Here is a 27,000-nt window from a genome sequence, read left to right on the forward strand (position 1 = left end):
CTACCCTCACACACACTGGCACTCAGCACTTAGAAACCTCAGCCAACATTCATCCGGTCCCATGCCTAAGTTTATTGCATCTGTTCTCTTCTTTTACAAAATTAAAAACTTTAAAAACCAGGCCCAAGTGGCAGCTTGAGTCCCTCCATTCATGGAGACTGAGCAGTCTCGTCTGGCTTTACAACGCTGGGAGGGACATAGGGTATGGGACGGAGGGTTGAGGTATGGTGCCAGGGCAAGGAGCCAAGGGTGAAAAGACCAAAGAGGGAGGGAGCGGCCACGAGCCACAGTCCCTGAGTTACAATTCACATTTTAAGAAGGTTCAGTCTGGAGGGCGAGGTCAAGGCTCATTGAGGTTCTGGGGTGACCAGCGGTTTCCCCTGAGGAAGGAAGCAAAGGCCAAGATGCCATAAGACCAGCTCATAGGCCGGGGCCGGCCCTGGCCCTCTGCCCCATGGCCCAGCCAACACTCCTCCTCATCTTCAGTTTGTGTTCTGGGTCCCCCTCTCCAGGAGGCTTGGGACCACGATCCCTCTGGCAGAGGCGCCAGGGCTTTCCAGCATGGCCTGGCCAGGTAGAGGAGGGCAGATGCCCCCTGGACACTCAGAGGAAGAAGGCAATACGGGAAGCCACAGTCTTGCAGCCGTTGGAGGAAAAGAGCTGCTCGTCTTCCGGGAAGAAGGTGGTGCTGTCCAGCACAGCCTGGATGACCTCATCGCTCGGCTCCAGGCCCAGCTGTGCCAGCTCGTTGAGTACGCAGTGCCGTACATGGTGCCGCTGCAGCGGTAGGAAGGGCACCAGGGCATCCAGGAGATGCTCTTCCATGATGCCCGAGCGCCAGAAGCCATCTGCAGGAAGGGGCAATGGACAGAAGAGGCTGTGCTTCACAGAAGTGGGGCCTCCGCCCCCAAAGGCCAGTGCAGGTGCACGGCTGGTTGAAACCCCCTCAGCCACCTCCCGGGAGAAGGGCGCGGAGAGGTCATAGGCAGCCAGGATCAGGGTGTGAAGCCCCAGCCTGCTGAAGCCTCCCCAGGGTGGGGCTCCTGAGCCAAACTCACGCTGTGGGTTGTCCAGCACAGCCCGGGAGATGACTGGTTCTAGCTCCTGGAGGCGGATCTCCTCGCGCTCCCGGTGGTTGCGCCACGCCTCCAGTGCCACCTGGTTGATCTGCTCGCCACCAGTGTTGCTAAAACCATGTGGACCCGGACCAAGACTCAGTGGGGAGCAGGATTTGGCCCTCGCTTCCCACATGCCACCTACCATAACCTGAGTTAGGGGCCCAGCTCAGTGCCAGCAGGAGCCAAACCCACTGACAACACTCCACGAGAACCCCTTCCCCACTCCAGAGCTTGTGTCCACAACCATGACCCCGGGAAATTCACAGGTAGGTGCCACGCACTTTACAGTTTACAAAACAATTTTGGGTCTGTTAACTAACTTTCCCTCACCCAGCCTCTAGGAAAAGGAATAGGAATAGGGGCATTCTTATTGCTGTTCAGAAGAGGATATAGGAGCTCAGAGAGGTGAAGTAATTTGCCTGAGGAAACAGCGAGGACTCTTAGAGGGGGCATTAAAACCCTAGTCCTGTTTTTCCCAGGCCTGTGTCCTCTTGGCCATAAAAGAGGGAAAACTTGACCCAGCAGGGCTTCTGCAAAGAAATGCTGAGGATCAGAAAGATTGAGCCCAGAATGGACACTGAGATTGTCAAAGAGGAAGTCAACCACCTTGAACGACAGTGTCACCAGTGAGACTGGGAGAGGATCTGGGAAAGCCCGAGTGGGCTCAGGGGGACCACAGGCTAAGACTAGATAGCTGAGATCTCTGACAAGTGTCTCCGCACTATGCAAGCTGCACAGCTGGGCCTCACCTGATGAAGATGAAGATGGCTTTGCGATAATTGGTCCCATACACAACCCAGGAGGAGCCCAGGAAAGGTCGCAGGACCTCCATCAAGCCTGGGGCCAGCTTGTCCATCTCATCAAAGAGGAAGAGGGAGCGGCCGCAAACAGTGAGGTTCCCCTGGACCCAGCTCTTAAGATCCTTCTGCAGGAGAGAGGCAGGAGTTTGAGGGGGACTGGAGATACTCTCCCAGCCCCAGACGTCTTCCCAAGGCAAGAACTCATCCCCTTCCCAGGAAGATATGGTCTCACAAAGAGCATCAATCCCTTAATGGGACTGATGGCAAAACTGGCCCTGAGCGGGGCAGACATTTATCCAAGCTCAAACAGCAAGTCAGCAGGAGAACAGGGACTCAAATCCAGGCCTGGCACCTGCCTGTTCAGGGCTCCTTCCCTGGCACCTACTGCTTTCTATAAAAGGGGAAAAGCTCCTTCCTGCTCCATGAACTTTCTCAGCAGTGCTGACAGCTGAAACAGATCAGCATGGAAATACCTTGCAATCAGCAACAACAATAATAGTAGTAAGAGCTAATGTTTACTGAGTACTTACTCTGAGCCTCACATGGGGGCCAAGTGCTCTACAGAGAGAAGATAATGCGGACTACCTGGCAAAGGTACGTGCTCAATAAATCATACCTGCAATTCTATCATCCCATGTCCCTCACAACAACCCTGGCAGGTGGGTACCATTACTGTCCCCTCATCCCAGAAATTAAAGCGAGAACTCTCTGCCAGGTAAAATGGCACCATCTCAACCTCTGTTCAGGATGGGTTCTGAGGGCTGAGGCTCCAACTGGCTGTGTGGCCTGGAGCAAGTGAATCCCCCTCTCTGGGCTTCAGACTCACTCCCTAGGGTATGGCACCCCGTGATGCAGGCAAATGATGATGGTCCAGGATACAACCAGCCTACCTTGTAGCGCTCCATGTGGCTGGGGTGGGGAAAGTGGATGACAGGGGAAAAGTGGTGCACATGGGGGCTGCGAAGGCCACCCCGGAAGAGGTAGTGTGCCAGCAGGGAGCTGACATAGGACTTGCCAGTGCCTGTCCAGCCATGCAGGGAGAGGACCAGCGGCTTGGTGGGGGCCGGGTCCTGCACGAAAGTCTTCAGTGCCTTTACCACCAGCGCTCTGGCCAAGTGCTGGCCCGCTAGATGCTGGGCCAGGTCACATTCCAGACCTAGGGCCACAAGAAAGACAGTGTCAGAGCTGAAGACACACCCCACCACGGAAGAAGTTCAAGGGGAAAGTGTTGTCTGGAACCTGGTCTAGGGATCCCTGTGCTCTGGGCGTTTTTACAGGATGTCTGCGGAAATAGAGTGGGATCAGGTCTCCGGCTGCAGGAGTCGCCTTCAGGCCGAGGCCGGACTCAGCTCGGCAGCGCCCACACCCGGCCGCCCTATGAATTGCGCTCAGCCCTAAGTGGGTGCGAGCGGTCAACAGGGTCTCCCCCAGATCCCCCTGCACATCCTCAAGGCAGGCTTCTCCTTGACAGCTAGCCCACTGTGGAGGCCTAAACTTCCCCCCCCAAGGCCCGGCTGTCAAAGGCTTCTTGTCCATCCTGGCAGAGCTCTGTCTGGATCCCAAACAGGCATCCTTAAACCCTCGCCCCAGGCTCTCACTTCTGGCTCAGGCCCACTTCTGGCCCAGGCCCACTTCTGGTCCTGGCCGTATGGAAGTCTGGTTCTGCCCCGCGGTTCTACCCTCCAGGTCCAACCCCGGCGCAACGTCGGAGTCTGTGGACTCCTAGGTCAGCCGACCCCTCCGCTCACGTCTCCCGCGACTCCTCACCCTGGAAGTCGGGCCGGAAGTCACATTCGCAGAAGGTGCCGAAGTTGCAGCGCAGTGAAGTTAGGTCCCAGGCGGCGGCCGCTGCCGAGACCAGCCCGAGCAGTCCGAGGAGGAGCGAGCGCCAGGGCCGGCAGCCACGCGTGGCAGCAGCCATCCGGGTAAGGCCCGAGCTGGGTCTGGGGCTTCCAACCGCCTCTCCCGAGAACTACAGTTCCCGGCGTGCATCGCTCCTCGGCAGCCACCTCCCATTGCCTACAACTCCCGGCTCTCCTCTTGTCCCTTTCAAAGGCCCGCCCCGTCATCCCGCAGCAGGACCGGAAGATAGCCTCCAGGGGGAGCCCGCGAACCGTCCAATCCGAGACAGCTGGCCGCGTTTCCATGGCCACGGTAACTAGGGGACCATAATAGTAGCTCCGACAGAATAATAAAAGATTATAATCACAAAGGTGACGTAACAATTGTAGCAAAAACTTGTACGGCACCTTATACCATACAAAGCGACATTTTTATGCTCTTTTTTTCTTTAATAAGAGTGCTCACTAATAGGTTTTGGTGAGAACCTACTGTGCGCCATTAGTTTCAGGTGCCTTATATATCTTATGATACGATAACAATACCTGTCATACAGAGAAATGGTGATATTCCAATGAGGTATACGCACATAAAGTGTTTTGGCTCAAAGTAATCAATAAATGATCATTGATAATCCATTATACATAAAACATGGTGGCCCATTACCTAGCAGCTACTATGTACTAAATGATTTAACAGCAATCCTAACAGATCAACTCTGTTACTGTCCCCGTTTTATTGAGGTGGAAATTGGGACCAAGGGGTTAAGCCTCATATCCAAGGTTACCCAGCTACTAAACAATAGAACTGAACCCAGGTCTGGCTGCCACCAAAGATCTAATGCACTATGTTACTCATTCAGTAACATAAAAGGATTCAGAAGGCAGAGTGCCCCAGACATTTCAAATTCAGGGAATGGGCTCCCCAGGCGTCCAACCGGATCTGGAATCGTGTGGATCCACCTTACCTCTCCCACCTACGGAATCGAGACAACTGCCTTTATGTCCCATTTCAAAGATCCCCTGTCCCTCATACATACATACACATGACTTCTGGGGCCATGTTTCAAAGCCTGAAAGTAAATTAATAGTTCCCACTACCGAAGAGAGAGAAATGGAAAGAACTCCAGGTCAGGACACCCAGGTTCCAGCCTTCCTCATTCTGCTGCTGTGTGTCAGAGAAAGTCCCTTCTCCAGTTTTCAGTTTTCCAGAGGGAGGTGGAATCTTAGATTTCAAAAGCCCTTCCACCCCAAACATCTGGGATCCTCGGTTGTGTTTGTGGAAACCTTAGCTGTGGCTTCCCGGGCAGGGGATGGGGTAGGAGTGGGGCAGGCCAGCGTTTCTCCCTCTAGTTGGAATTGGCTGCTTACATCCCCCACTGGCTGTGAGCCCTCCAGGACAGGGACTGGGTTTCCATATTGGCTGTAACTCTGGCTCCTGGTACAATCTGGAATGTCCCAGGGGCTAAATAAGTATTTGTTGAATGAATTTTTCCACCTTTCACCTGAGAAAAGATGCTTCCTCCCCACAACCGAAACCCCTGAGAGCCAGAAGAAAGAGTCATAAAAGTTTATTATATGAAAGAAAGAGCATGGCTCTGTACATCTATTTACAGAACAGACTTATTTACAGCCAGATGGAGGCCTTGGTGTTGGTGGAGAGCAGATGCCTGAAGAAGAGTGAGGAGGCGTGAGGAGTCTCCCGTGGCTCGAACACAGTGCACCTCAGCAGGAAGGGAAGAAGCAGAAGCTGGAGGGAGGAACAGGGCTTCCAGTTCTTCCTGAAAGGAGACTTGGTGAGCATGTAGCAGGTGGGACGGAGCCCAGAGTCCGCACAGGACCCTGGAGGTACAAGGGAGTTCCTGGCGTTGAGCCCAGAACATTCTTGGGCTGATCACAGTGTCCCTGGGGTGCTCTGGGGAAAGGTCTGTGCCCCTCTGTGTCCATTGCTGCCTGCAGCTGCAGAGAGGAAGGGTCCGTGGGGGTCACAGCTCGCTGGAGCGGACGGCAGGCTCCAGTTTGTGGGACAGGGCGGTGAGAACCTTGTCGAACTTCTCATAGCGCCGGGCCTGGCTGCTGCTGGCGCCTTGGCTGCCCCAGAGGAGGCGCATCTGGAACTCTGTGCTGAACACTTCTAAGAGCTCGGGCTGGGCCTGAAACCCTGCAGGGAAGGGCACAGCGTCCACCATCCAGCTGGGGAGGCTGGGGCTCGTGCCCGAGCCACCACTTCCCTCAGGCCCCACCCCAAGGGGTAACCTCCCCGCAGCTCTGCCAGGCATTTGACAAGGTTTATTGATGGACATGACCACACAGTTTCGCTCCTAGACTTTGCCCTACTATTCGCAACATATAATTTTAAAATGACTAGAAGATTAAAATGTTAACTTGGGGCTATCTTGGGTGATTTCTCTTTTCTTTTTTGTATTTTTCTGTAAGCTTCAAAATTTTTCCTAAGAAACATATACACATTTGGTAAGTCCATGCAAAAGAAAAAAAATTTTTTTTCTTTCTGAAAAAGGAAGTCAGGAAAGACACCAGAATGCTCACAGCATTTACCTCCAGGTAACTGTGGGTGATTTTTTAAATCTTGTTTTTGCTCAGCTATAACTTCTAATTTGTCTACAGTAAACTTTTATGACTTAAATAATGTCTAAAGCAGTAAAAGATGGATTGTCTGAAGACATTTTTCTCCGCTCCTTTCAAGAGAGGGAGTTCTACCTTTCAACTAGACTGAGAGCTCCTGGAAGGCAGGGCAGGTCTGTCTCAGCCCCAGGGCCCCAGGCCAAGCACTTTGCAAACAACTTGTGAAGTAGACCTGTTAGGATGCCCACTTCACAGATGAGAAAACTGCGGTTCAGAGAAGCTAAGACACACAGCTTTTTGAATCATCTCTGTGTCACCTGGTGCCTGCCACTAACAATTGCTTGTTGAACTGACGAGTGAGGAAGAAAATGGATGAGAAAAATGAGTCAGGAAGACAGGACAGGAAAGAGGGGTAGAGAAATGGGAATAGACATTTGGAGAAAAGAGGAGAGCAAGGCAGTGGGAGAGAGGCCCAGGCCCACGGGACCAGTGACAGTCTCATCCCCCAGATAACAACCAATGACTCACCCTGAAGCTTGACCTCGGCATTGGTGTGGTACAGGCCTCCGTGGTGTGCCACCATGCGGGCAGCCTCCAGGTGGGCCAGCACCACCTCCACACCATGCTCCGTGCTGCCCCAGGGCTCGGGGCCCTCAGCCGGGGCTGTATCACATTCCAGGAGAGTGATGAGAGGCAGCACATGAGGAATCGTGGTGTTGCTCAGTGGGGGGCCTTCTGCACGGAGGGAGATAGCAGATGCTTAGAGAACCTGGAGCGCCCCACTTGTCCACTGTAGTCCCAGAAACTGAGATGCTGGAGGGGAAGGGGCTTCCCTTGGTCCCAGAAAGCCCCCAGGGCTCCTGATTCCTGGGACAGACCTTTCCCTTCAGCTAAACCCACAGCAGCCTTGGCCCAGCCCCAAAGGCCGAGCCTGGACCTGGACATGGCTTACACCAGGGGTGTCCAAACTGCGGCCCGCGGGCCAACTGCGGCCCGCAATCCATTGTTAATTGGCCCGCAGCAAATTCCGAAAATATATTTAGTTTACTTAAATAAACCAGGTGAGGCAATACGTACTTCACCTCGAGTGAGTGGCCCGGCTGTTTGTGTATTTTACTGCATATGGCCCTTGGTGAAAAACGTTGAAAGAAGTTTGGACACTCCTGGCTTACACAGTTGCCAGGTACAGAGTGAGTACGAGGAGAATGGCTTTCACAGAACTCAGTAAAGCTCTTGTCATCATCCACACCGGAAAAGTCTTTGCTGGCCCAGAGAGGGCTGGAACCTGTACAAGGTCACACAGCAAGGTAGGGGAGGTACCTGTGCCCTCGTTGAGGCTCTTGAGAAATGGCTTGAGCTTCTTCTCATAGAGGATGGCACCCTCTGTGTGTCGCTGCCGCAGGGTCATCCATGTCTGCTCCAGCCGGGCAATCTGGGGAGACCAGACTGTGAGCGACCAGCCAGGAAAGGGGCCAGCAGGGGCCACAGGCCACCCTGCTGAGTGGACACCCAGATGTGGGATAATAATTATTATGGTCACCATTCATGTATCAGAGATGTGACTGACTGACTGCTTTTCAAATGTCTCTCATGAGGACCTCACAACAACCCATTTTACAGATGAAGGAACTAAGGCTCAGAGAGGGGAATGACTTGTCCAAAGTCATTCCGAAGATAAGTGGCAGAGATGGGTGTTGAACCACTGAATTTGGGACCCTGTGATTACAATTTATTAGGCATAGGGAAGGAAGTGTAGTGTGGATGAGGTTCAGGCTCTGAAATTCAATCTAGTTCTAATCCCAACTTTTTCAGCCTCTGACTGTGTGACCTTAGGCAAGTACAGCTCTCTGCCTCAATTTCTCCATAAGTAAAACGGGGACAATAAAGATGTTTACCTTATGAGATGGTTTGAAGACTCAGTGCTTGTACTTAGTGTAGCACCTAGCATACAGTAAGTTCTCACTAAATGATAGCAACTTTATATTTATTCTTTATATTCCTATAATACTCCTCATTCGCTTTATAGGTAGGGAAACTGAGGCCCAGAGGAGAGGAAAGACTTGGTCTCAGAGCAGGTCAGCACTTAGAGAACTCAGCTCTTCCAGTTGCCCTTTCACCAATGCTGCTGAGAAAGTCCCAGGGTTCTTCCAGAATCAACACACAGCCATCCCAAAGGAGCGCCTCCCAGGGCTCTTCCAGACAGTCTACGTGATGATGCCCTGCTCTGCATGGGCCCCTCAGTACCTGGGCCATATCCAGGGCGCTCATGACCGCAGCAAAGCTGAACATGTTGCCCATGGTCCCGCGAAGCTCGGCAGCCAGTTGGATGGTCTTGTGCAGAAGTGCTGCCCGCTCCTCAGCAGAGCCGGTGCAGCCCAGGATGTCCACAGCCAGCATGATGGACATGGTGTGGAACCTGTCAGAGAGGCCAGGTCAGAGGGGTGGAGCCCTGCACTGCCCTGTGGTTGGGTACAGAGGGGGCAGTCCAGATGGAAAGGACTCAGTCTTTGGGAAACCAGAATTGATTGGAGCTGGATAACAAGTTGCGATTGGTCAATGGGACAGTGGGCATGGCCAGGACCCCTGGGAGCTGGGCTGGGAGACTGACTGGCCAACCGGCCACAGCAAAAGAACAGTGAGGTAGCGCTTGGGTTCCCCGCGAGTCCCTGTGCACCGGTGCTTGCCTTACCTTTCCAGCAGGTCTAGTCGTAGCTGCCGGCCATGGGGGAGGGTGAGCAACTCCATGCCCCAACGGACTCCCATTAGGGTCTGCATCTCCTTAGTAACGCCTAGTATCCTAGCAACCTGCAAGGACGCCAAGAGGGCTGATTAATTTCCTGTTGTGGCTGGCCCAAGCCATCTGGGAGTCAGAGAACTTTATCTAGGAGGGCAGCCCGGTGGGGAGGCCGGGTTTGAATTCCAGCTCTACTAATAACCCTCTGACATGGAGCAAATAGTCTTAATTTTCCTCATCTGTAAAATGGGGGATAAATATAAAAATGCCCACAGGTGCCTGACACGCTAAATATTCAGTTAAGGTTAAGTACCAGGACTACCTTATTCAAGAAGGCAAACCTGAGTCCTAGGGAGAGAAAGGGCTTGTCCAAGGTCACACTGGGCCTAGAACCCAGGGCTGCTCCCTTCACACCTCAGTGCTCTTCACAGAGCATCATCTCTGCACTGTCTCTTGTCTTGCTTCCTGAGTTTGGAGACCAGTGCGACCAAGTCATCAGTGGCCTCCAAACTTCAGAGGGAGAAAGTGAGGTGTCTATAGATGGGTAAAGATTCATTCAAAACAAACACCGGAGGCTTTGACAATTAGTGGGCCCAGGTACAGTAATGAGTTTTGCTTATTTTGTCCACCAGGGGGTGTGGGGGCGGGGAGTCGGGAGTCGGGTCTTTTCCATTCCCTGGACCAGCGCTGGACTTTCACCAGGCTCAAAACGTGCCCCAGGAAGTCAGATACCATTGGGTGTCAGGACTGCCCAGTTCCAGTGCTAAACTGACATCTGGAGGAAGCAAGAATATATTGGCATTTACTTTTTTAAAAGGAGAAAATGGAGGCCCAGAGAGGCAAAGTGATCAGCCCAGAGTCACGCAGCAAGTAAAGGACAGCTATGAAGCCAGAATCTAGGCCCACTGACTATACTTGGAGAATTTCGGGATCAGCTCCTCACCACCCTGACCCGTGTCCCCTGGACTAGGCACCCAGTGGGCACCCAGCACCTACCAGGCAGTCAACCTTGGTAACGTGTCGCGCCAGCGTCCGGGCATCCACCTCTGTCAGCAGCTCCTTGACCTTGCGCAGGAGGCCCACTTCCAGTGGCCGGTTATCACTGGGGAGCAGTAGTGACTGGAAGGTGACTGGCTTGAAGGAGGAGGTGGATTCCACAGTGGGGGCGGTGAAGGCCCTGCCCCTGTCCCCTGCAGGGGCTCCATTTTCTGACAGTCCCTCTAGCCTTTCCCCGTAGTGCTTGGCCTGCCGGTTGGAGGCCTCAGACGCTGCCCACTCACGGCTGCCATGGACGGGAGGCTGGAGCTGGCAATAATGGCCAGAGTCTGGGTCACTATAGCTGCTGAGCGATGGTGACGGGGAAGCCTTGTAGAGGGTGTGGGAGGGGCCCTTGTCCGACTCCCCAGGAGGCTTGGGGGCACTTCCAGGACACAACTGGGGTTCACTGGAGCGGCGGGTGACGGGGGAGGCAGGCAGCGCTGTGGCTGAGGGGGCTGCAGGGGTGGCGTGAACACGGGTCACTGCAGGGAGATAGAGGGAGAGGACTGGTTACCGTGGCTCCCATCCAGTGAGGTTCCCCCACCCCCTTCTCAAAGGACACGTTCCATCCTACAGATGACAACCCTGCATCCCCACCCAGGCCAGGCCCCGCAGACTCCAGCAAACTGACCAGCCCTCAGCAATACTCTGAAATCACTGGCCCCCAGGAGTTTGCACACTCCCACCCTAAGCTGCTGTGAACCTAAAACGGCTCCAAAAAATAAAGTCCATTTAAAAGAAAAAAAGAAAAGCACAGCATGGCTAGCTTGGTTTGAGCTAGCCATTTGGAATCAGGGCTCCATTAATTCCCAGTAATGCAGGGCCCAGCAGAGCACCCTACGTGCACCCTACACGCAGTAGGAGCATGACCCGTGGGACTGGGTTGCTGTGTGAGTGCACTGTGCAGCCTTTGAGCCCAGGTTTAGTAACACAGTGAGCTTCTAGCAGACTCTACTGCATTCTGGAAACTACTGGAAAGCACTGGAAACTACTTCATGCACAGTGCCTGGTACCCAGTAGGGGTTCGATAAATCATTGCCGAATGAGCAAGCCATGGATCTGTTTTGTATGTCAATATCAATAGTTCCACTAGCATGTTTTTACTGTAAATTCTTGAAGTGTCTCAGAAAAGAGGTAGAAATACACATAATCACACACTCTAACAAAACTCATCAGAAACACATACACACACAAGGTCATTGCCACCAGATCCCCCCACCTGCCCATATCCCCTCTATTGGCCATACCGGTACTGTAGGCAGGGGAGCTGGGGCTCTCAGAGATGGGGGACATGGGCGAGTGCAGGTCTGGGATCTGGTCCATGCTGAGGGCACAGTTGCGGATGGATTCCCGGGGGTGGGGCAGTGATGTGCTGTGGAGCAGACAACTTCATGAGCAGAGAAACCAGAAGTTGGGGTCCTCACCCAGCCTTTGGACCCCCACCTCTGCTTTCATTCTAGATTCACTGAACTTCAGAGGCAGAAAAGGCTTGGTGATTATTAAATCCAACCTCCCAATTGACAGCTACAAACACTACAGCCCAGAGGAGGAAGGCCTTGTGCAGTCCACAACCTGTACAACTGCTCTCTTCTGGGAACTGTGTCTCCAACTTGGAGAACTGTCTGGTGGCTGGCAGGAAGTGTGAGAAGCCCCAGGGAGCCAGGCCTGCCAGCTTGGCCCTCCTCACTGCTCCGTACTATGCTCAGGGGCACACGTGGCCTGTAGATCCTGGCGCCATTACCATCACCGGCTCCAAACCGCAGGCCAAGTGGCCGCTGCCCGCAGGGTATCCAACCACCAATTCCTTGGCTGACAGCATCCTGCCCAGGCCCAGGGAGATAAGACCTATCCAAGTGTTAGTGGCACAGAATGGCAGGTCTCTTTGAAAACAGCCAGGGAAGCCATAGAAATTAGGGGCACAGACTTTGGAGTCACACACCTGGGTTTGAATCTCAAGTCTTATCACTCTCTAGCAAGCAGCTTTCTCTCTCTAGGCCTATTTCCTCATCTATAAAGTGGGGGTATGAACAGGAGCCATTGCCCAGGGGGAAAGGGAGTTGATGAGATTGGGCACAGAGAGCACTCAGCACAGGGCTAGGCGCATAGTAGGGCCTCAGGAATGATTCACTGCGGTGGCTTTTCCTGGGATCAGGGCCTGTCCTCACCCAGCCCCAGAGGCAAAATGTCTCTAAGAACGTCCCATTCCCTGTGTGATGGTTTGCACAGGGCAAAGCCCTCTGCTCAGATGCCCACCTTGGCCTCGCTAGGTGGGGTGGGGAAGGGTAGCACCAGCAGCAGGAACCAGGCCCCTGCTTGGGACAGAACAGTACCCAGGGCACCCCCTGGGCCAGAGGGGGCTATCTGAGTGAGGGCCCTTTATAGGTAGGAGCATGGGGGTGAGAGAAGGAGCGCCAGGGCCCAGGGCACACAGCTAGTCGTAGCAGAGCTGGGACTGCACCCTGGGTCTGACTGCCTACCGGTGCAGCCTCACCCGTACAGCCTGACCTTCCTCCTGCTCCCGGTCCACAGGCTCCGGGGCAGTCACTTCACCCCAGTTCAGTGTGACTGGGCCTCCCCTTTCTCACCAGCACTCTCATTACTGACATCCCCACTTGGCAAATGGGGAGACTGAGGCCGAGTGTGGGATCCTTGCTTACCTGGTGGGGCAGCCATCACTACGGGTGACCTTGTCAGCGGTGAGCCCATCCGTCATGGTGACACTGCGCCGCTTCATGTGGCTGCCCTTGGGGCCCGAGGGGCTGGCAGGGCTGGCAGCCTTGCCACCGCCCTGGCCCAGACCATAGCAGGCCTCCAGGTAGCGCAGTGGGAAGGTGCGGTTGACAGGGCAGTAGATGATGGCGCCGCTCTGCTCTGACACCGCCTTGCGGCTGCCCACATGATACCGCACGAGGGCGGGCACGTGGTCGAAGCTCTCCTGCTCGAACAGGTACTGGATGTGGGTGTAGCTCTCGCCCGCCTTCACCACCACCTTGTTGATCTTAAAGTGCAATGCCTGGTTGCGCCACCGGCATGTGAGCACGTAGTCTCCTAGGCTAGTGAGCGAGTCCCGGATGAGGAAGTCGCCGTTGCGCTGCACCAGGGTCTCCGAGACCTGCAGGAGGCAGTGGTCAGGCAGGGCAGGGGCAGGAGGGCTACACTCCGGGTCTTGGGGACACAGTGAACAGAGATATCAGAAGCTTGGGAAGGGGACACAATGACCCAGACGTGGAGGGGTAACTCAGCCAGAGACCCTGGGTCTGGGGCCAGAGGCTCAGGAACAGCAGGACCTAATACCCTGGAATGGAAATCACAGGGACACAGGGTCTGGGGAACTGGGGTCCCCGTGATCTGAAATTCAGGTCTCAGACCTACTCTTCTCAGGGCTCATGTTGGGCAGTGAATTTCCAATCCTCACTCTTCCAAACACCCAATACTCTGGCATGTCCCTGGGTCCCCTCAAACTGGGTACATCCTGCCCACCTTGCCCACCTGGTGAACTCCTCTCAGTCTCACAGTGGCCCCTCTCCCCAGCACCCCCTGCTCAGGGCTCGCCCACATTCCCTGTTGGCACTCCATTCTTGCACTTCTCCCACTGGACTTGGACTGCCTGCCTGCCTGTCAGCTCCCACCCTGGTCTACCAGCCTCAAGGGAAGTCACCACCTATTTTATCTCTGCATCCTTGGTGCCCAGCACAGGGTCTGGCAGAGTTAATACCTGACAAAGATTTATAGCATGAATGAAAAAGGAAATAAGTGATTATCAGCCCAAGGCTGAGTCTCAGCCTGGAAACTCAACTTTGCCCAAACTGAGTAGCCTAAGGACTGATACTCACCAACCAAACACATAGGAGGCTGGTGTATAGTCCCCTAACAAAACGGTAAAAAAAAAATAATAATAATAACAACAACGAAGGACAATGTTCATTGAGCTCACTGCATGTCAGACATCATGTTGAGCACTTTACATGAATTATTTCATTTAATTCTCACAACAGCCCTTTGAGTTAGGTACTATCATTATCCTCCATTTTATAGATGAGGAAACTGAGGCTCAGAGAAGTGAAGTGACTTGCTCGAGGACACATGGAAGAGCTAGACCTCATCCCAGTAGTCCACTCTGGTTGAACCCACCAAGCCACAGATCACAACCTCTCTGGGCTGGGGCTGGCCGAGCGGTGGGTGGAAGCGTCTAGAGCTGAGGTCCCAGCTCAGGGCCCACTCACCTCGCGGGGGATGCGGCCATGATACCAGGCGTGACTGCGGAGATCTGTGCTGCTGAGTTTGAGTTCTTCTTCCAACTCCTTGTGCAGTTTCTCAGGCGATGAGTCCAGGATGTACTTCTCCTTAGAGAACTGGGCAGGAAACAACAAGAGTTGGCATCCAATCTGAAGCCTCCATCCTCCTTCCCTCTCAACCTCCCCCGACCCCAGATGAACTCCTTCCATCCTGGGACCCTGGGAACACTTAGGCACAGGTGCCAGAACGATCCTTACCCAGAAGTCCCTATCCTGGCAAGAATAAAGAAATTTCAATTAATTCCACCAAACAGTGCCTACTGTGTTCCAGGCTCTAAACTATGTGACAGGGGTAAGTGAGGCAATAAATAAACCAGGCCCCGTTCTCAAGGAAGCTCCTCACTAAGAGGGGAGGAAAAGCCACATGAGCATTTGAACAGACTGCGGTCAGCACCACAGTACTGGACAGCGGCAAAGAGAAGGCGGGCGGTTAGAAGGGAGGAGATGAAGTCTAAGCGATGTGGAGTGGTCCAGGAAGGCTTCCTGGATGAGAAAGCAATAACAAACGACTCGTTATGCACCAACGACACCAAATTGATCTTGAAGTGGAGGGAGGGGGGAGTTTTATGGGTGGATCTAGGACGTAAGGCAGCAGGTACCTGGCAAAGGCATGGACAAAAACAGGGCTGGATGGACGACGATGATACATTTTGGGATGGTGAATTATACAGTGGAAGGGTGAAAGAGGCAGACATAAACAGGGAAGCAGAACCCCCCCCCAAACATCTGTGTTGTCCTATACAATTCCCAAAGCTCTTTCCTCCTTGCTATCTCAAGCCATCCTTGTCAGATGCAGAAACCACAGCCCAGCGGGAAGCCCAAAGTCACTCACTGGAGATAATGCCCAGGACTTTTTGCTTCCACCTGCCCAGGGGGAGATTTCTGGTTTCTTGGTTACCGTGGCCTGGGGTGGAGGCAAGGACAATGGGAGGGGAGCACCTGCTGCCAGGTGCACCCCCACCACAGAGCACAGCCCAATCCTGGCTGTGCTGTGTAAGCTCTTGGGCCTCGTTTTTTCCTCTGTAAAATGGGTATGATAGACCCTGCGTCACTGAGTTAGTTGCAAGGATGAAAGCAGATAATACTCCAGAGTACTGTGACTAGCCTGCAGATGTCTTCATCACTGTGAGGGCATATGACATTGCTTCCTCTCCCTTCCCCCAATCCCAGGCCTCAAAGATGGCTGCTCCAGGACAGCTAGATCTGGCCCAGAACTAGCCACGGCAGGACAGATGAAGGGAAGCACTAAAGGACCTGGCTTCAGCCCAGGTGACAGTCTCTGCCTTAGGACCCCCTACTCACCAGGGTTTGAGGGTCTTCCAATCCACCACCTGCCTCTGCCTCCTCAGGCCTTCCACAGATCTCAGAGCCTAAGTCTGCAGCTCCTTCTCCACCCCTCTGCTCCCACACTGCCTCAGCTTCCCTTAATCTACACTTCTCCCAAGAAACCCTGATTCCCAGCTTAAGAGATATCCAGAATCTCTGACTCCATTTCTTCAACATTGATTAAGCCCCCACTCTGGGAGGTCCTATGCCACGGGATGAGGGCACATGGTCATCAGGACAGGTGGTCTCTGTCCTGGGAGAGCCATGCAGACCATGACAAGCAATTCTAGGTTTTCTGAACGTTCAGAGATGCCCTGAAAGTTCTGGGAGCAGATAGAGTGTTCCTCCTCATCTAGTCAGAGTGGAGTCCCTGAAGAGGTGATGTTTCCACTGAATCTTGAAGAGGGACTGGATGAGCTAAGCAAAAGCATCAGGGTGACGACAGACAGACAGGCAGATGGGCAAGGAAGAGCTTCTAGGAAAAGAGTGGCAAAATCAGGGCCCTGTGGGCAGAGCCAAGGCCCTGGTGGGGAAGGTGAGAAGCTTCAAAGGGTCCAGGGGTGGCAGCGGTAGGTGTGGCAGCGCTGTGAGGCTGCCTTGGGGGGGCTGGGGTTTACCAGAGGCCACAGCAGAGCCACAGAAGGTTTTCAAAGTGTTGGGGCAGGTTCGATCTGCTATGTGGAGAGTGGTCTAGTGTTTTCCAGGCAATGGCAGGGCAGAGTGGGGCGCTGGGGGAAGGGCATTTAGGAAGCCATTGGTCGGGTGGTGGTGAAGAGGGCTCAGAGAAGACTCCAGGCAGAGATCCTGGGAGGACTATGGGACCCTCTCTGAGGTGGGCAAGGCTGGGGCAGGAGCAGCTTGGTGATGGACCCATGGAAATTGGGTTTTGAGGAGCCGGTAGAGCTCTGGGGACAAATGGTGAGGTAGGTGGTATGTACAGGTGCTCAAGGAAAGGCAGGGAGTGGACGGGGATTCTGTACATCCTCTGCCAGGGTAGAAAGTGGTAACTGGGAAGGCAGGGAGACCCAGGGCTGTGCAGAGATGTGAGCCTTCACGAAGCCTGCACTTCTCCATAGGCTTGCTTATTCTTCAGGGCCCCTGACATCCCTCCTTATACCACCCCACACTCTGAGCAGGAGGAGGACACCAGCCGTCTGGGTCCTTCTCCTTGACAAAGAGCAATTGAGAACTTGCCCCAGTACCATAGCTGGAGCAAGAGGAACATGGGACAAAAAAGGGAGGGGGCTGTGTGGTAAAGAACCTGACCTCAAGATTCTGCCTGCCACTGTGTGGCCTTGAATCAGTCACTTTCCCTCTCTGGGCCTGGAGAACCTCATCTGTAAATGGTTGGGAGACTAGGTTCCACTTTTCCAGCCATAATCAATGGTCTGGGAGAATCTGGGGGGACCAACTTGGTCCTCCCATACACCCGACGAGTGGGGAACCCTAGGGTGCCTGTGCCCTCCTCCTCACCCTGGACCTGGACCTGGGGGGTCCCCAGCTCCCAGGAGGGGGAGGGCTGGGGCGCGAATGCAGCATCCCTGATCTCGGAGCTCTGCTATTGGCCAGAGATGATCTCACCGCCTCCCAGCCTGCGCCCGCCTGATTGGCGGTGCAGGGATGCTGCGCTCCGCCGCCGGCGCGGCCGTCATTCAGGCGGGCTACGGGCGTGTGTGTGAGCCTAGAGGAGCGCAGAGGTGACGCGCCCGGCGTTCCCCAGGGACTCGCGAGGCGAAAGCGCGGAGACCCCCGGTCAGGGTCTTAACCCTTTCCCACCAGCCCGAGCCCAGCAAGCCCTCTCTAGTTCTTCTAGTCAAGAAACCTCAAGCAAAGCCATCCCCAGAAGATGCTCCGCAGAGAGGCGGGGTCCGGGTTCTCCCTTCCACCCCCTTCCGTTTAACCCTCTCACCGCCACGGCATCGTCCCACACTGCCCGGCCAGCGGGGCTAAGAGCCCCGCGCTCAGAGCTTGCCCCAGCTCACCTAGAGGGCAAGACGGTGGCAGGCACTCTGGCCCCAACCCCGGGCACCCGCAGCATGCTCTCAGCTTCCTGCCCCTCACTCAGCTTTCTGACCCGGCCCAGCGCCCCCGGTACAATGGGGAGCCAGGCTGCCCGGGTCAGCTGCAGGGACCAGAGCGCTCGCGGGGGGACTGACGGGACGCCAGGGATCTCATCTCCCGGTACCCAATGCCCCAGCTCAGCTCCCTCCTGCGAAGCAGGCAGGACCAGAACGGCAGCCCCCGCAACCCCGAGTCCCGGGAGTGGCAGCTGGACCCTCACCCCGAGTATCGTCAGGCGCCCAGAGGTGAGGCTGGGGCGACCCCGCCCCCTCCCGCAGCCCCTGCCCGACCAGACCCTGCGCGGCATCACGGGCTGCGGCTCCCGGGGCGAAGCGGCCGGGGGTCCCAGCCCGGAGCGCCTGGCGGGGGCCGAGCCGCCCCCTCACCTGCACCTGCACGAAGGAGCCACGGTAGAAGCAGCAGGCGGCGGCCGACAGGGCGCTCCACAGGCTGCAGCGCTCGGTCATGGTGGGGACCCGCGGCCGGGGCCGGGACGGTGCGGGGGGCGACGGCCGGCGGGGCAGGGGCGCGGGGACCGACCGGGCTGGGCACCGGCTGCGCGTGCCTCTCGGCGGCGCGATTACCTCATCGCCTTGTCGGGGGAGGAGCGGGGAGGCGGGGCGGGGAGACCCCACCCTCCAGCCGGCCAGGGGAGGGGAGGGGGCCATTGTTCCTCCCTCCGCCCGCCCCTCGCCCCCCGGCCCCCGCCCACCCGCGCTCCAGCCCCGCGCGCCGGGGCTGCCTGGAGTCGGGGGATGCGGAAGAGAGGAACTGCCAAAAGGGGCGTCACGGGGGACAGAGGGATAGGGTGGGGACCCCTGAACCGGCGAGGGGCATCCTACCTTCCCCACTCCCTGCACCCCTCACTGACCCGGAGCGGGTAGAGACTGAATTATATCCTATCTAAAGCTAGAAAACATCCCTGTATGCATTAGATCAAATCCTTTGTGGCCTCAGGATATCTCCCAGAGCCCAGGATTTCTCATGTTTGATTTGGAGTCAGGGACTCTGCTGAGACTCGCCGGATGTTCAACTGATAGCCTGTGGGTTGCACAGCCAGTAGCTCAGTGGTTAGGGCAGCAACCTGCGTTCTACCTGCAGTGTCTCCACCTCCACCCCACCAGCCCCTTCTCTTGGAGCCCAGATGTGTGCATTTGGAAAACATACCTGTGCTGACCTCACAGAACTCTTGTGAGCATTGGCTGAGCTGATGCTTGTAAGTTTCCAGGCATAAAATAAGTACTCAATAAATGCATGCGATTATTGTCAAGCTTAGTGTCTTAGAATCTGGACTTTTTGTCAGAGAATCATAGACTCTTCAATGCAAAGAGAGTGACTGCTGATTCTGCATCAGTCAGGTCTGGGGTTCAAATCCTTTTGACAGGCTGTGTGACCTCAGGCAGGTGAATCCACCTCTCTGGGCCACACTTGTATGTTTGTTTTCTGTAAATACATCTGAAGCTCTGAGCATGGAGCTTGGAATCTATGGTGTTGGAACTTTCAAATCCTTTCCTTAGAATGACAGTATTCACATCATGGTCTGAGATTCCTGGAGGTCTGGAACCTGAGTACCTCAGGGCAGGAATGGACTTTTGGAACCTGAGTGTTGATTCCACCCTCTTCTGAGTCCTGAAGCTAAAACTACTAACATTCCTTTGACTTCATCCTTTAAGGGATTGTTTAACCAGTTCCAGTGAGCAGGTACTACTTCTTTTATAATATTTTAATTACATTTTTAGCCCCATAAACTAAAGGAAAAAATACAAAGATCATCCTCCTCACAGGGATTTCACTACCATCGGTGAGGGGATCTCAGTATCTTGTCAGACAGCTGAGATTTGTGGGGTGCTGCCATGTGTTTTACCCACTGGCTGTGGTGCTGGCTCTCGCTGAGGCCCCTGCACCCCTGCGGTGTAAAGATCTGGATAAAGAGCCAGGGCCCAGGCTCCAGGAGCAGCTCCTGCTCAGCTTGCCACAGCCCTGGGCTGCACTTTCTGGGCTCATCCAGCTGGTTCTCCAACCTTGCCCACACTCTTGCCTCTGCCTAGACCACCAACCTTACTGCTCATCTCTCTTTATCTTTGTCTCCTTTCCAGCTTTTCATTTGGGGAGAGGATGTTGGTGAATGTTCCTGGTCAACTGCAATGGCTTGGATTCAGTGCTTCCTCCTCCAGAAAGTCTTCCTTGATCTCCCCCTCGCGCACTCCTTAGCTAAAGGTCATCCCCTACTTCTAGTGCTCCAATGGCTTCTTACATGAGCCTCCTGGTGATGATGGGGGACAGCAATCTGAACACTTCACATACCGTTTCATTACTAGTCATTTACACAGAACTTTATAGGCAGGTAATAGAACCTCCCTGGGGTCTAGAGCCAGGCCAGACTGCTCTGTTCCAGAACCAGCTCTCCCTGGACTCATTGAGCCCATAGCAACCCTGGATTGGAGGTGCTACTATTACCCCATTTCACATAGGTGAACACGGAGGCTCAGAGAGGTGACACACACACCCAGAGTCATGTGGCAAATAAGTGACAGATCTGGGACTAAAATTAGGATCTGCTGAATTACAAAACACAAGCCCAAACCATTGTGTGATTCTGCCCTGGTCCCCGTTTGGACAGGGAGCCCTTTGAACACAGGGCCTGGTGCTCCTCGCCCTCTGCTATATGTTCCATACTCAGCAGAAGGCCTGGCTCACGGTGGCTGCCCCTGGAGGTGGAAGGCCAAGGGCTTTGTCCATGGTCTTGGCATCAAGTAAACTTGGACTGTGATCCCAGTTTCCCCCGTTGTAGCTGTGTGGCTGTGAGAAAGTCACTGCACTTCTCTGGGCCTCAAGTTTCCCATCTGTTAAGTGGGCACAGGAAGGCCTTCACTGCCCAGTGATGAGGGAAGAAGTCAAAGACCTCATTCATGTAAAGAAATCAAAACTGTCTCCCTTCTAGTGCCAGCAACCAGCACAGGGCTCTACACACAGTAGGCACTCACAATGTTATATGTTGTATTATTGTTATAATTATTACAAAACTACATTTTCAACAGTCGCAGAGCCCGGGACAGGTTAAGCTTGTGACAAACGTGAGCTGTGATGAAGAACTGAGTCATCCTTTCCTGCTCCCACCTCCCGGCACCAGCACATGCTCAGAGACTCAGTGGCATCAGAGCACCGTGGTCTTTGCATAGAGACACCCGTGGGGCCCTGTCCAGCTGGCAGGGGGATGGGGTCTGCTGGTAACAAGCCTTGGGATGTCCTGAGAGTGGGGCCAGGAGAGAACGACGGCAGGCACGGGAAGATTCTGGGAATGAAACCAGACCCCAAGCGTTGCCGTGACCCCTCAACCTTTTCCTCCTGGGGACAGACAGTGAGATCTGGCTCCTACCAAGGCTCAGAAAAGGATTCTGCCCTTCATGGAACAAGTTCCCAGCCCTCCAGTATCCCCTACCCAGCCCTTCTTACCTTCACGTAGTCCCCGGCAGCGTCCGGCTCTCCAGCAGCTCTGGAAGGAGAGAAGAGAGGTGAGCATCCCCAGCCCTGCCTGGCTCCCCAGCTGTCAGCCTCCGCCCACCTGCCTGGTGCCAGGACCTGGCCCTCAGAGCCCCCGAGGCTCATCCTGAAGGCAGGAGGGGGCACTGCAGCTGACAGCTCTTGCTGGAATCTGCCTGCCAGGCTGCTCCTACACTTCCCAGCTGTGGGACCCTGGGCAAGTCCCTTCACCTCTCTGAGCCTGGGTTTCCTATCTGTTAATCGGGAACAATGACAGCTTCTGCCTCCTCGGGATGTTGTGAGGACTCAAGAAGCTGATGAATGATACGTGCTTAACACAGGGCTGCTTGCTGAATCAATGTCTTCACTCAGCTGCAGGACACGGCCCTCTCCGGGTGCTCTCTCCCCACCCCGTCCTTTCTGGTGTAGAGGCCCCAGGCTCTTCCCCTCTGGCCCTGCACTCCCTCCCCAGTGCAGAGTGACCCATTCACGGCTGCCTAGACGCATACTGTGGTGCCAACTACTGGTGACAGCCGGCTGAGGAATTGATCCCCTCTGCCTTTGGGGTGGCTGGCATGGAGCCTGAAGAAGCCAGAGGCCAGGGTGGCTGTTTTTCCGTGGTACCAAACAAATACCATCTTTCCTCAGAAAGGCCACCATGAATCATTCCCCCCAGCTCTTGGCCTCAAATGCCATCCCTTCTCTGATGCCGGCTGGACCTCCCCCTTCAATACGAGACTCATAACCTCCTTGGCATCTCCTCTTGGATGTCTGACATCATCGTGAACTTGTCATACCCAAAGCAGGACTCTTGGATCCTCCCCTACCACGCCCCTGCTCCCCACACCCACTTCCCATCTCAGTTAATGGCAGTTTCATGCTTCTTGTTGCTTTGTTTGGCCAACAATCTGTGGTCATCTGGGCCTCCTCTCTCACTCACACGCCACACCCAGTCCATCAGGAAATCCTGCGGCTCTACGTTCAAAATAGGTCCTGACCACGTCTCTCCATGTGTCCACTCTGCCCTACGTGGGTCACCTCTGTGGCCTCCTGGAGCACACAGCCGCCTTCTCACTGGCTCACTCCCACACCCCTTGGTCAGCTTTCACTCCACCACCAGGCAGCACGACAGTGAAAACCTACATAAGCAGATCAGGCGCCCTACCCTACCCCCAACACTCCCCTCTCTCAAAGAACAAAATCTAAACCCCTCTCCACGGCCTGCAGGTGGCTGGCCATACCATTTACCATCCAAACCAGAATGCTTCTTCCCTTGTGGGAGTCAAGAGGGTGCCATTATTGTGCCAGAAAAATAGGCCTAAACCGGGTCACATATTCCCCAACCTACAGGGCCCTGTGTGTGGCCGGGTGGTGCCCAGTTGCCCACCTCGCCAACCCCCCGCCCACTTGCCTCTCTCACTCATTGTGACCCTCATTCTGCCCCAGCCACACTGGCCTCCTCGCCTAGCTCATTCCTGCCATAGGGCCTCTGCACTTGCTGTTCCTTCTGCCCTCCTTTTCCTCACAGCCTCAGTCCCCGCCCAAGACAATCACTACTCATTTATCTGTTGACGGATAATTACCTGGCATCTCCACAAGGGCACTACTTTGTCTTATTCATTGTAGAGACCACAGTCCCCAGCACAGTGCCTGGCACCTCCCTCGCAGGAGCTCAAGGAATATTTATTGCTTAAAGGAATGCATGAATAGCAAACACTCAACCGATATTAACGATAGTTAATCACTATCATTATTATTAATTCTGTCGGGGTGGGCCCTCGTTCTCTGGTTGGGACAGGCCTCAGTATTCCCATCTGCAAATAGGGAGGGAGGTCGAACATTGGGGAACTGCTTCCTCACAAACAGGAATGCAATATTTAAATTCAGATGTAATAAATTTAATAAAATCAATTTTTTAAAAAGCTGGGGAAAAAAAAAATCGTGGTTAAAGTGTATGTTCCCAGGACAGAATTTCATACTGGGTCTCCCCAGGTCCTGAAGCCAGGGGCTCCTCATTGCAAAGCAGTTTGACAGCCCTCCCTGTTCGGACATTCTAGAGTCCCTGTTGCTAACCTTCCCTCCTTCAAAGTCCTTACTGATCTCTAATTATAGTCCCTCCCGCTGCAGCTTGGCCACAGCAGGCTGCCCAAGCCACTCAGGTTCTCTCTGTCCAGCAGTGACAGTGAGGTGGAGTTGGGACCCCTGCCCTGCTCACCAGCACCTCTCTTCCTGGGTGAGGTGTCCCATCCCAGCGTTTCCGTTTCCAGCCATTCAGGCCCGGAAATCCTTCCACTACTGGGAACAGATTGGCCAGGACACTGGGATCATCCCAGCATTTCCTCCTGCTTCCTGTCCACTTCCCCTCGGGCTCTGGGCGGGAGCAGAGCCTGGGGAGGGGGTGGCTGCACCAGGGATCAGGTGGGATGGGGGTGCTCAGGACAGAGGCCTAGGAAGCTGAGGGCTGGGGCGGCACTCAGCCCCCCTCACCTGCCCCTCTACAACACTCCAGGATTTCCGAGCCATAAGGTGACAGTGTCTGCTTACACCCACTGCCATCACATGCCCAGACTATGGCCACTGCTTTGCCACTGGCCTCCATCTGTGCCCCCTGTGACTTGTTCTTACCGCAGCAGCCCAAGCTATCCTATAAAAGTGAAAGTTAGAGCACGGCTTTCTCCACTGCAACCCAACAGAGTGGCCCCTGTTTCACTTGAGTGAGAGCCAAAGCCCTGCTCAGAACATCTCACAGCCTCACCACCTCTCCCACCCCAAGTCTGCCCACGCGGCTCCCGCCAAGCTGGGCTTCTTGCTGGCTTTTGTCCCCACCTCAGGGCTGTGCACTTTCTGTTCCCTCTGCTGGAATATTTTTCCTCCAGACATCCATTGAGCTCCCTCCCTTCCCTTCTTTAGGTCTTTACGAAAATGTCCCCTTCTCAGTGAGGGCTTCCCTGGCTACCCTGCTAAAACTGTGACCTTCTCAAGGCTCCCTACCTCCCTTCCCTGATTAGTTTCTCTCCGTAGCACTTCTTTTGACTTACCATATATCCTATCTCAAGAACTGACAGTCTCTTCTCACTAGACCGTCAGCTCCACAGGGGCACGTGGTGGAGCAGGGCAGGGGCTAAAGGGCTCTGGGATCTGCCGAGAGCAGTGCCAGGCTCCCCATAAATGTTTTTTGAATGAATGACTGTCACAGCAACCCCTACAACCCTGAGGATAAAGTCTAGTCCTCATGGTGGCTCATCCCTCAGTGACCGGGCCTCTGTTAGCCATTCCTCCTCTCTCCTCTCTTTCTTGCACTCTGGCCACCTCACACTTCCTCCAAAGAGTGCAGCTCCCTCCAACCTCAGGGCCTTTGCACATGATGTTCCCTCTGCCTAGAACCTCCTCTTCCCCTTAGGGTCAGAGTAATTCCAATTTAGACTTCAGATCTCAGTTTGCTTGGAGAGTTCTAGAACATTCTCCCTCCTGTTGTAATGATCAAATCCAGGAATCAAAGCTTCCATTTCTAAAAACTCAGTTCCATTAATTTATTAACTTATCCCTTATTTTATGGACTTAAAAGGCACATCCCCCCAATATTAGTGGTGAAATCAATTAATAAATAATAGTGACAATTCTGCTAAATCAGACACATTAATCAGCCACATTAATTATTTAAATAACCAACCTCTTTAATTGCCTGTATTAACTGATTTGTTCTGATAACTGATACCACTCATCGTATATATTAGCTTAATTAATTGGATTAATGAGCAGTAATTAGAGCCCATTATCTTTTCTCCCCCATTGCAGGTTTGAATCTGAACTTCACCTTCAGGGCCTCCACCCTGGCCCAGAAGAAAGGGTGAGGCTTTCCCAGGGATCCTGGAGGAGAGGCAGTGGAGAGAAGCTGCCATTCTGTTCCATCCTGGCCCTCTACCCCACAGGCAGCTTTGCCCTCAGCAGAACCCTACTGTCTGTCACCCTCTACCTGTCCCCCAGTTTGTTACCTTAGGCCTTGGGGCCTGGTCATATGGCCTTGAATGGAGACTTCCTTAACCTCTGCCTCTTGCTAGTTGGCTTTTCCCTTGTTTCTCCTCTCTGAGGTTGAGCTTCCTCATATGTGAAATGGATACATGGTAACTGTCTTCCCAGAGGGGCCGTGAGGATCCTAAGAGGGAAGGGTGCTAGGTTCCCTAGCCCATGTGGTTCCTTTCTCTGCCCCAGCCCCCCCTGGAGACTCCTGTCCTGCCCCTTCCGGCGGGCTGAAGACTCTTTCCTGCCTTCATTCTGACCTTCACTCACCCAGGCAGAGAAGCAACACTGCTCTGTGCCTCTCAGTCCTTAAGGCCCTGGACAGAGAGAGACCTGGGTCTGAAAGCCCCGTCTTGCTGGGGACACCCCACCATGGGGCCTTTGGGATTTCCTGCCAGCAAGGCTCTTGGCGTTAGCCCCTGCCCTGCCCCATTGCCTCTAAGATGGGCCACCACTGTCCTGGAGACGTCCCTGCTCCTTCTTCACTATTCTGCACCCTCAGTCTTCCCGACAGGGATGAGCTCCCCAGCAGGAGCTCAGAAAGGGTGCTAGCCCTGTGCGGAGAGGGCAGATGGGGGCCATTCTTCCCCAGGTAGAGCTGAGGATCTGCTAACTGAGACTCAAAATCTGCTCAAGAAGAGCAAAAGGAAAGGGATGTATTGAGTGCTGAACGAAGCCCCACGTTACAGGGCAGAAAACTGAAGCTTGTGACTTGACTGAAGAAACATAGCTGCACACACTAGGTCTGGCTTGGCTCTGCTTTGTTCCTTGCATGAGGCGGTCTCCCCAGGAAAATGGAAACTGCTCCTGAGTGGAGAGGAGAGGAAGGTGGGGAGGGGATGGCAAAGAAAAATAAGATTTCAACCAGACCAGAAGCCCAGAACTGATGTCAGGAAGAGGAAATGGAGTGGGGCTGGACAGAGAGAAGAGCCTCTGGGGTGCCAGAGAGGGCCCTCGGCTGGGAAGGAGAAAGCTGTGTGACCCTGGGCAAGTCTCCCTCATTGGGCCTGTTTCCTCTTCTATAACATGGGCGTGGCAGTAGCATGAGTGGCTACTTATACTGGTACTTCCTTAGGTCAAGTCCAGGATGAATGCTCTGCCTGCCACATCCCATCCAATCCTCACAACGACCCTGTGAAGCAGATGCTGTTATTGTCCCCAATTTACAGATGGGGAAACTGAGGCTCAGAGAGGGGAATGGAGTTACTCAAGGTTGTACAGTCAATGGGGCTCTGAGCTGCTGATATGTCTGACCCCTGTCCTCCCAGCCCTCATCCCATGTAGGTCCAGCATTCTGAAAACATGGTCTCTTGAGGGTTTGGTGGATGTGTCTCCGGTTGGGGTACAGGGGCAGTCCATCTTTCCCCAGCCAGCACAGTTCCCACAGCCTCAGGCGTCCGGGGGTCTCGAGGACTGTGAGAAAGTCTCCACAGGAAATGAGAGCCAGGAGCAGCTGGGCCCCTTCGGAAGACAAGGACCAGCCGCCCAGAGCCGGAGCAGGCTGAACAGGCTGGGCCCACCACAGCCCCCTCCCCTGGTGGGTAATCACTACCAGATGCCCGGCAGCTGACGTCACTCTGCAGGGCCGAGAGGGTCGTGGGACTCTGGGGAGCACTGGGAATTCTTGGACCAGAATCAACATTCCAGAAGGAAGGGGGGGGGTGTCTTGGCTTGTTCCCAGTGCCTGGTACCAAAGCTGGGGCACAGGCA

At 54.5% G+C, this 27,000-nt stretch overlaps 3 protein-coding genes and 1 long non-coding RNA gene across 11 annotated transcripts in view; 2 read left to right on the top strand and 2 right to left on the bottom strand.

The window, feature by feature from the left end:
• Positions 1-52: 52 nt before the first annotated feature.
• Positions 53-3,908, bottom strand: TOR2A (torsin family 2 member A). The gene is made up of 5 exons (XM_033124163.1): positions 3,686-3,908; positions 2,809-3,074; positions 1,868-2,043; positions 1,059-1,186; positions 53-848 (listed from the first exon to the last, which is right to left on the bottom strand). Exons 1-5 carry the CDS (start codon positions 3,837-3,839, stop codon positions 604-606), a joined length of 969 nt encoding a protein of 322 aa, XP_032980054.1. The 5' UTR covers positions 3,840-3,908; the 3' UTR covers positions 53-603.
• On the top strand, positions 1,196-5,518 carry LOC117032548 (uncharacterized). Of its 2 annotated transcripts, none has more exons than XR_004424747.1 (4): positions 1,196-1,384; positions 3,605-3,843; positions 3,974-4,072; positions 5,390-5,518. It is a non-coding gene; the product is annotated as an uncharacterized LOC117032548 (long non-coding RNA). The 2 variants fall into 2 exon arrangements; XR_004424746.1 differs by lacking the exon at positions 1,196-1,384 and adding an exon at positions 2,059-2,512.
• SH2D3C (SH2 domain containing 3C) overlaps positions 5,312-27,000 on the bottom strand; it is a 34,305-nt gene continuing 12,616 nt past the window's right edge. For 4 of the 5 annotated variants that reach the window (XM_033124154.1, XM_033124156.1, XM_033124155.1 and 1 more), the window contains 10 exons: positions 21,247-21,286; positions 14,335-14,463; positions 12,769-13,223; positions 11,359-11,483; positions 10,070-10,593; positions 9,029-9,144; positions 8,584-8,755; positions 7,660-7,771; positions 6,868-7,074; positions 5,312-5,917 (listed from right to left, as the gene is read on the bottom strand). In XM_033124154.1, the coding sequence (XP_032980045.1) occupies positions 5,742-5,917; positions 6,868-7,074; positions 7,660-7,771; positions 8,584-8,755; positions 9,029-9,144; positions 10,070-10,593; positions 11,359-11,483; positions 12,769-13,223; positions 14,335-14,463; positions 21,247-21,286 (2,056 nt within the window). In that variant the 3' untranslated portion in view covers positions 5,312-5,741. Of the gene's footprint in view, positions 5,918-6,867; positions 7,075-7,659; positions 7,772-8,583; positions 8,756-9,028; positions 9,145-10,069; positions 10,594-11,358; positions 11,484-12,768; positions 13,224-14,334; positions 14,464-18,179; positions 18,400-21,246; positions 21,287-27,000 lie in introns of those variants that run through there. The other variant, XM_033124158.1, reaches the window with a different exon arrangement.
• LOC117032546 (uncharacterized) lies at positions 14,487-25,661 on the top strand. Of its 3 annotated transcripts, XM_033124167.1 has the most exons (4): positions 14,487-18,038; positions 19,890-20,004; positions 21,149-21,305; positions 25,069-25,661. In XM_033124167.1, exons 1-4 carry the CDS (start codon positions 17,769-17,771, stop codon positions 25,268-25,270), a joined length of 744 nt encoding a protein of 247 aa, XP_032980058.1. In that variant the 5' UTR covers positions 14,487-17,768; the 3' UTR covers positions 25,271-25,661. The 3 variants fall into 3 exon arrangements, 1 of the variants encoding a protein (XP_032980058.1); XR_004424744.1 differs by lacking the exons at positions 14,487-18,038; positions 25,069-25,661 and adding exons at positions 19,315-19,494; positions 21,922-22,380 and having other exon boundaries at positions 19,890-21,305; XR_004424743.1 differs by lacking the exons at positions 14,487-18,038; positions 25,069-25,661 and adding an exon at positions 21,922-22,380 and having other exon boundaries at positions 19,506-21,305.

The sequence above is a fragment of the Rhinolophus ferrumequinum genome, chromosome 12 (assembly GCF_004115265.2).
Source record: "Rhinolophus ferrumequinum isolate MPI-CBG mRhiFer1 chromosome 12, mRhiFer1_v1.p, whole genome shotgun sequence".
NCBI classification, from domain to species: Eukaryota; Metazoa; Chordata; class Mammalia; order Chiroptera; family Rhinolophidae; genus Rhinolophus; species Rhinolophus ferrumequinum.

Excerpts from the sequence above, each read along its gene's own strand:
- TOR2A (XM_033124163.1), bottom strand. The coding sequence starts at position 3,839 with ATGGCTGCTGCCACGCGTGGCTGCCGGCCCTGGCGCTCGCTCCTCCTC. Across the intron at positions 3,075-3,685 it reads CTTCCGGCCCGACTTCCAGG|GTCTGGAATGTGACCTGGCC; the intron begins GTGAGGAGTCGC and ends TTGTGGCCCTAG. Across the intron at positions 1,187-1,867 it reads GCCATCTTCATCTTCATCAG|CAACACTGGTGGCGAGCAGA; the intron begins GTGAGGCCCAGC and ends ACATGGTTTTAG.
- LOC117032546 (XM_033124167.1), top strand. The coding sequence starts at position 17,769 with ATGCTCTCAGCTTCCTGCCCCTCACTCAGCTTTCTGACCCGGCCCAGC. Across the intron at positions 20,005-21,148 it reads CCCCCTCGCGCACTCCTTAG|ACAGTGAGATCTGGCTCCTA; the intron begins CTAAAGGTCATC and ends TCCTGGGGACAG. Across the intron at positions 21,306-25,068 it reads TCTGGAAGGAGAGAAGAGAG|GTTTGAATCTGAACTTCACC; the intron begins GTGAGCATCCCC and ends CCCCCATTGCAG.